The sequence below is a fragment of the Procambarus clarkii genome, chromosome 48 (genome assembly GCF_040958095.1).
Source record: "Procambarus clarkii isolate CNS0578487 chromosome 48, FALCON_Pclarkii_2.0, whole genome shotgun sequence".
In the NCBI taxonomy this organism is placed as follows: domain Eukaryota; kingdom Metazoa; phylum Arthropoda; class Malacostraca; order Decapoda; family Cambaridae; genus Procambarus; species Procambarus clarkii.
Window position 1 is genome coordinate 37,511,812 of NC_091197.1, and position 7,910 is coordinate 37,519,721.

The following is a 7,910-nucleotide window of genomic DNA, read 5'->3' on the forward strand; positions in this document are numbered from 1 at the left end:
AATCCCAGCCTTTTCTTACCAGCAGAGCTACACCACCCCCACCTCTTCCTTCCCTCTCTTTCCTCATAACATAATAGTCCTGTGGGAACACTGCATTTGTTATCGTTTTCGTGATCTTTGTTTCTGTGAGGGCTATTATGTCTGGGTTTTCCTCTAGTACCAGTTCTCCAAGCTCATTTGCTTTATTTGTAATTCCATCTATGTTAGTGTACATCGCTTTGAGGCTCACTTTCTTCTGTCCCTTCTCAAATCGCCTCCTTGGTGAGTGTTCTGCTGGTGGGGGAGGCTGTTCCATGGGTGTGAGGACCTGTGAGGTGGATAACAGGGTCTCAGAGGATACTGGGATGAGGGGCGGGGGATCCAGTGAAGGGGGAGGGACAGGGAGGGTATGGGGTGAAAGGGGAGGGAGGACGGGAAGGAAACGGGGGGAGGGAGGACTCGGGAGGAGGGGAGGGGTAGAAGGGTGGGGATTGGGTGTGGGAGGAGGGAGATTTGGCTGAACATTTGAGTGGGGGCAGGGAGGGTTTGGGGTAGGGGGGTTTTCTATGCAGAGGAGGGAGGCGGGGTTGTCCTCCCTTCTGGTGTTACTGGGTAGCTGGTTGTGGGTTCCCCCCTCGCCTCTGGGGGTGTTGTGTTGGGAGCTGTGACTTCTTGGTTTTCCCCTCTCGCCCTGCGCCTCTTCCTTGCTTCTGCCGCCACGGCTCTCTCCTCCTCCTGTGTGTGTGTGTGTGTGTGTGTGTGTGTGTGTGTGTGTGTACTCACCTATTTGTACTCACCTATTTGTGCTTGCGGGGGTTGAGCTTTGGCTCTTTGGTCCCGCCTCTCAACTGTCAATCAACTGGTGTACAGATTCCTGAGCCTACTGGGCTCTATCATATCTACATTTAAAACTGTGTATGGAGTCAGCCTCCACCACATCACTGCCTAATGCATTCCATCCGTTAACTACTCTGACACTAAAAAAGTTCCTTCTAACGTCTCTGTGGCTCATGTGAGTACTCAGTTTCCACCTGTGTCCCCTTGTTCGCGTCCCACCAGTGTTGAATAGTTTATCTTTGTTTACCCGGTCGATTCCTCTGAGGATTTTGTAGGTTGTGATCATGTCTCCCCTTACTCTTCTGTCTTCCAGTGTCGTAAGGTGCATTTCCCGCAGCCTTTCCTCGTAACTCATGCCTCTTAGTTCTGGGACTAGTCTAGTGGCATACCTTTGGACTTTTTCCAGCTTCGTCTTGTGCTTGACAAGGTACGGGCTCCATGCTGGGGCCGCATACTCCAGGATTGGTCTTACATATGTGGTGTACAAGATTCTGAATGATTCCTTACACAGGTTCCTGAACGCTGTTCTGATGTTAGCCAGCCTCGCATATGCCGCAGACGTTATTCTTTTTATGTGGGCTTCAGGAGACAGGTTTGGTGTGATATCAACTCCTAGATCTTTCTCTCTGTTCGTTTCATTAAGTACTTCATCTCCTATTCTGTATCCTGTGTTTGGCCTCCTATTTCCACCACCTAGTTTCATTACTTTGCATTTACTCGGGTTGAACTTCAACAGCCATTTGTTGGACCATTCACTCAGTCTGTCTAGGTCATCTTGTAGCCTCCTACTATCGTCCTCAGTTTCAATCCTCCTCATAATTTTTGCATCATCGGCAAACATTGAGAGAAACGATTCTATACCCTCTGGAAGATCATTTACATATATCAGAAACAGTATAGGTCCAAGGACTGACCCCTGCGGTACTCCACTCGTAACGTCTCGCCAATCTGAGACCTCACCCCTCACACTGACTCGTTGTCTCCTGTTACTTAGGTACTCCTGTATCCAACGGAGTACCTTCCCTTTCACTCCAGCCTGCATCTCCAGTTTTTTCACTAACCTCTTGTGTGGCACTGTGTCAAAGGCTTTCTGACAATCCAAAAATATGCAGTCTGCCCACCCTTCTCTTTCTTGCCTTATTTTTGTTGCCTGGTCATAGAATTCAAGTAACCCTGTGAGGCAGGACCTGCCATCCCTGAATCCATGTTGATGCTGTGTTACAAAGTTCTTTCGCTCCAGATGTTCCACTAGCTTTCTTCGCACAATCTTCTCCATCAACTTGCATGGTATGCAGGTTAGGGACACTGGTCTGTAATTCAGTGCCTCCTGTCTATCCCCTTTCTTGTATATCGGGACTACGTTAGCTGCTTTCCAAATTTCTGGCAGTTCCCCTGTTGCCAGTGATTTGTTATACACCATGGAGAGCGGGAGGCACAGTTCTTCTGCTCCTTCCTTTAGTATCCAAGGGGAGATTCCATCTGGACCTATAGCCTTTGTCACATCCAATTCTAGTAAACACTTCCTTACTTCCCCGCTGGTAATCTCAAACTCTTCCAGTGGTTCCTGGTTAGCTATTCCCTCTCTTATCTCTGGGATTTCTCCTTGCTCCAAGGTGAAGACCTCCTGGAATTTCTTATTCAGTTCCTCACACACTTCCTTGTCGTTTGTAGTGAATCCTTCTGCCCCTAACCTTAATTTCATAACCTGTTCCTTTACTGTTGTTTTTCTCCTGATGTGGCTATGCAGCAATTTAGGCTGAGTCTTTGCCTTGCTTGCGATGTCATTTTCGTATTGTCTTTCTGCCTCTCTTCTCATCCTAACATATTCATTCCTGGCATTCTGGTATCTTTCTCTGCTCTCCAGTGTCCTGTTATTCCTATAGTTTCTCCATGCCCTTTTACTTTGCTGCTTAGCTAGCCTACATCTCTGATTAAACCATGGGTTTCTCATCTTCATTTCACTGTTTTCCTTTTGGACTGGGACAAACTTGTGTATGTGTGTGTGTGTGTGTGTGTGTGTGTGAAAGAAAATCAGATGGTTGATTGACAGTAGAGAGGCGGGCCCAAAGAGCCAGAGCTCAACCGCCACAAGCACAACTAAGTTCAGCCAATTTTTCGCACTTCTTCTTTAGATGGTTATTGTGAGCAGAGGAGCCGCAAGAGCCTCAAGATGTCGGAGCCGCAAGAGCTCATAGCCGCAAGAGCTCGGAGCCACAAGAGCTCGGAGCCACAAGAGCCGCTAGAGCTTGGAGCCGCAAGAGCTCGGAGCCGCAAGAGCTCGGAGTCGAAAGAGCTCGGAGCCGTAAGAGCCGGAAGGGCAGCAAAGGCTCGGAGCCTCGAACTCGCGAAGGAACCCTAACTTGGCGTCAGTGTCAAGCCCCCGAGCGAATCTTTCACTGATTTCTCTGTCAAGACAGTTTAGTGTCTAAGTGTCCCTACAAGACTTGTTCCATGTCCTCCCGTACCGTTAACCCGGCTTCTCTCCAGTTCTCATCAGTCATTACAGTTAGTTTCGTCTCCGATGTCTTTCAAACTACAATATTCCGTTGTTGACAGAGTCTTTCTCTTCGACTCACTGACCAACATTTCTCGTTGATCATGCAGCCTGTTCTCCAAGCGAAGACCCAAAAGTGATTCCATGCGCCTGCCAAACCCCCTTTTTATGCAACCCGTTCTTGACGCAAGTCCATTACATCCAGAGGTCGACCCCAAGGACGGGTTGGATCATGAAAGTGATCTCAGAGGGTCTTCTTATCCTGGGCAGCATCGTGGAAGTTCATGCTGAGCTCCTGCGGCCTAGTTTAAACATAGTCAATGGGAATGAGTCTTTGTTCCAAAATCCTAGCAAAGTCCAAAATCATAGCAAAGTCAGGAAATCGTAATTGATGCATGTGGCTACACATCTTGTGGCCACACTCGTCCTGTTCCTGTAGTCTATCATGTCCTGGAGAACTTGAGGTGTCTTATCTGGGTACATGTAGACGGGGTTCACTGCTTCTCTCCCAGGACTCCACCTGGCATCAAACTGCGACTTAACAACCTCAAACATGAGGTTTTTTTGGTGTTTTCCCAGCACTGTTGAAGGAGAGAAAAGCACGTAGCGAGCTTGGAGGATTGCAATAAATATGCTCATCATTGTATACTACTTGACTATTTGTTTCCGCCATCGCCGGGGATCGATGCCCGGACCCCTAGGACTACGAAACCCCAGCGCTGTACAATCAGCCGTCGGGCCCCTGACAAATTAGCCAAGGTAATGTTGGAGTCGTCGACCAGCTGAAGTGAATGGCACTTATAATAATAATATTAATGTTTATGAATATGAACTTTGGATTTTTACACATATATATGAGTACGAATGCACTTAAAGGTAGGAAATAAATCCTTTAACTCCATATAATAATAATCTATATAAATAAAAATATTAATGTTCGTTTGTTCAAAATCGCTAATCTCCGAAAGTTCTTCACCGATTGCTTTGAAATTTTGACACAACGTTCTATTCGCATACGAGCGTGTTTTTATATACGTACTATATAGATGTCACGTCTGTGATGGGTAGAAAAATATTTTTTTTTTAAACAGTGCCATCTGTTGGACATAATAGCAACACACGTTATACTAAATATGTTACAATTCCATTTCAATGTTTCCGATTGCATTGATAAATTGAGTTTTCATAGATTTCGATTTATTTTCATTTTGATTTAATTATTTTGTGTGACATTGCGTTGCAATGGAGCTGTATTGTTTACCATACCGTTCATTTTGGAAGGAGAGTTTTTTTTTTTTTTTTTTTTCATTGTTTTCATTTGTTTTTTTTTAACTGTTTATCTTATATTTCTGTGATGGGAACATCAGATCGTTTGATGTTCCCAATTTTCTGATGGGAACATCAGATCATTTGGGAATGCATCAGACGTGGGAGTGGGGAATGGTGGGGAGGACGAGGGGACGAGAGTGGGGGATGGTGGGGAGGACGAGAGTAAGGGGAGGGGTAATTGTGGGGAGGATGAAGGGACCAGGAGGGGTTGGGGACGAGGGGATAGGGGAATGGAGAATGATGAAGAGGACAAGGGGATATGGGAATGGGGGATGGTGGGGAGGACAAGGGGAAGGTGGAATGGGGAATGGTTAGGAGGATGAGGGGACACTGGAGGGGGGGATGGTGAGGAGGAAAGAGGGACAGGGGAGGGGGAGATGGTGGGAAGGACAAGGGGATGGGGGAGTGAGGAATGGTTGGAAGAACTAGGGGATGGGGGAGGACTGGGAAACAGGGAAAGATTGCTGTGGCTGGATACAGCTAGTCTATATAAATAAAATCGTAAATTTATGTTTGACCAACGAAGCGTAAGCCTACAGTTTAATATACCAAGTAGGCTAGAAACACCCACAATAAAGAGGGTTTCCCTTCAGAGAGACACCGCTGGTACCCTACTGGGACTTCAGGCCTCCCTTGGGAAGCGTGCGACTCATATCAATTGCTAACGACAATAAACATGAAAATAGCATCTCAATCATTTGTAATATCGGCGCCTCGAACCATGGCCACCGACACTTACTCTGCGTCCTCGAACACTTATCTTGCATCATTGACACTTACCTTGAGTCCTTGACACTAACTTTGAGTCATGAAACTGACCTTGCGTCCGCGACACTTACCTTGAATCCTTGACACTAACTTTGAGTCATGAAACTGACCTTGCGTCCTCGAGGGGGGCGCTGATCTCCGTGAATGCTATAGACTCCTGCTGGTGCGTGGGTGCTGGCGAGGAACCGCTCCTGCGTCGGGCGAGGGAGGAGCGGGAGAGGCGAGACATCCTGGAGGCGGGCCGGGCATTGCTACCCCGCCGTGTGGGCATCTTAAGTGGGGAGCCACTGGGCATGGGCACCGCTGTTGGGCTCAGCCGGCCGTGAGTGGAGGGCATTTCATCCTTGGGTGGCGAGGAGAGACGAGCGGGCAGGTTGGTGGCATGTGTTGGCGAGGGATCGCTGGAGTCTTCTGCACCTTGCGGGTCATTAGAGTCCGGTTGATCAGCTCCTTCTGCAGGGTAGTTGGTGTCGTGGAGAAGCGGCACGTGCGTCACCACTACCTCCGGGGCTGAGCGTCGTCGCGGGGTGCCAGGGTGTGCCTCGGATGGCACATCGACGGAGAGGGCACGCTGGCGGCGCGGGGCATCTGATACCCAGAGTGCATCTCTCTCTGCTGGACACTGAGACAAGCTGCTGCTCTGGTAGGACCCGACAGACATCTCTGACTCAGTGCTGCTGTTGGCCTGGGCTGTTGGTTCCTGCTGCTGCTGCTGCTGCTGCTTCTGCTGTTCCTGTGTGCGTTGGGTGGGCGGGTGAAGGGCGTCGACGCCCACCGCATTCTCTGCAGGCTTGACCTTAAACATGGTGAACAGCCGGGCCAGGCGTGCCCCCCGCGCCTCCCTCCTGCGGGCGGCGTCTGCCAGGAACAGCACGACGCTGTGGGCACGGGCACGGTCTCTGTGCTGCCGTGCCACCTCCAGGCACCTCAGGCGGGTCACCAGCGCCCGCCGGATGTGTCCGTGGCGGTACAATATCACTTTGGAAGTGTTGGTTGTCAGGCCTCTATGTTGAGTGCTCATCTTGGTGCTGGGAGTTACCACGAAGCGGGCGACGGTCCGTCAGACGCAAGTGGTAGTGGGTGTGGGCGAGCTGTGGGCGACCGTCTCAGGCTAGTAGTAGGCAACCATCAGGCTCAGGAGACTATGGAGTTGCGCTCTAGATGTCGGTCTGGAATGGCCACTCAGGGCGCAAAGCCAGGGTAGGTTAATATGGGTGGAAGAAGCTGTCACCCATGCAGCAGGTCACTTGTCATAATAGGCAAGAGTTTTAATGCACTTCCTCCGTGGGGGAGGTGGAGTGGGCGGCGAGCGTCCTCACAAAAGTTGGACTGGAGTTATCACAATATGGCATCTCAGCGCCGTGAGGCCCGGGCTAACTTGGCCGTGGCGGCTAATGCCACACTTCCGCTGCCTCCCGCCGCCGCCGCCGCCGCCGGGTTTAGCGGACATTAATATTAGCGGGGGTGGCCGGCCGGTGACGTCACCGTGGCTGAGGCAACACGCCGCCTGCTCCTCACAGCTAGGAACTTTCCTCACTGTTCTGTGGCTCACTGACCTCATGCAGCTGTGTCCCGCAAGCAGTGAGGCGGTCACACTTGCCTGCAGCTGCTCGCACTCAACACACACGCACTCAACACACACGCACTCAACACACCCGCTCTCACTAATGTAAACAAACGGAATTTCTTCTGACTTATACGAACGAAACAAATTAGAAGCGTGCGGTGGAGACAAGAGTGAGGGGAGAGGTAGAGAGGGAGGGGAAAGTGGGGAGCATGACTCATAATAAGCTTGTACTGTCATGCACGCCCACACGCCCACGCCCCACACACATGCCCCACAAACCCACACGCCCACGCTGCCTCACACTGCCCACACGCCCACACGCGGGCGGCAGGCAGAAGCAGGAGTGTGTCAGGTGACCAGTGGCCTAATTAAGGTGTGGGAGCGAAAAGTTCCCCAAGTTGGAGTTGTGAGGTCCTGGTCCCCTGTTGGTGGGGCGTGAGGGGTGAGGTCCTGGTCCCCTGTTGGTGGGGCGTGAGGGGGTAGAACACGTGCTTCCCCCCCTCCACACCCCTACAGTGACGTCACCACAAATCAATACTGTGTACGCCGCTTTGTCACAAGTAACGCTCGTAACGGGCTAGTGACGCTATTCCGTCACTTTGCGTCACGCGGCGTGTGGGAGGCAGCAGGTGGTGGGTGGCGGGGTGTGGCCTGGGGCCGTGACATGGCCCCCCGGGGCCACAGTGGCCTAGGCTTATAACCGGGGCCACCTGGCCACAACAAGACGTTTTGTACTTGTGCTGAGTACCGCCCAGAGGCAGCCACGGGCCATAGTGGGGGCCCAGGTGGGGGGCCATGGTAGTGGCTCTGGTGAGGGCCATAGTGGGGGGCCTGGTGGTGGTGGTGGTGGTCATAATGGTGGTCCTGGTGGTGGCCCTGGTGGTGGTCTTGGTGGTGGTCCTGGTGGTGGTTGTGGTGGTGGTTGTGGTGGTGGTC

General features: G+C 51.2%; 1 protein-coding gene across 1 annotated transcript in view; it reads right to left on the reverse strand.

Moving 5' to 3' along the window:
• The window catches only part of LOC138351217 (uncharacterized), a 263,113-nt gene extending 256,685 nt beyond the window's left edge, over positions 1-6,428 (reverse strand). The window contains exon 1 of the mRNA XM_069302861.1: positions 5,518-6,428. Coding sequence (XP_069158962.1) covers positions 5,518-6,428 — 911 coding nt within the window. The remainder of the gene's footprint in view (positions 1-5,517) is intronic.
• Between the last annotated feature and the right edge of the window lie 1,482 nt (positions 6,429-7,910).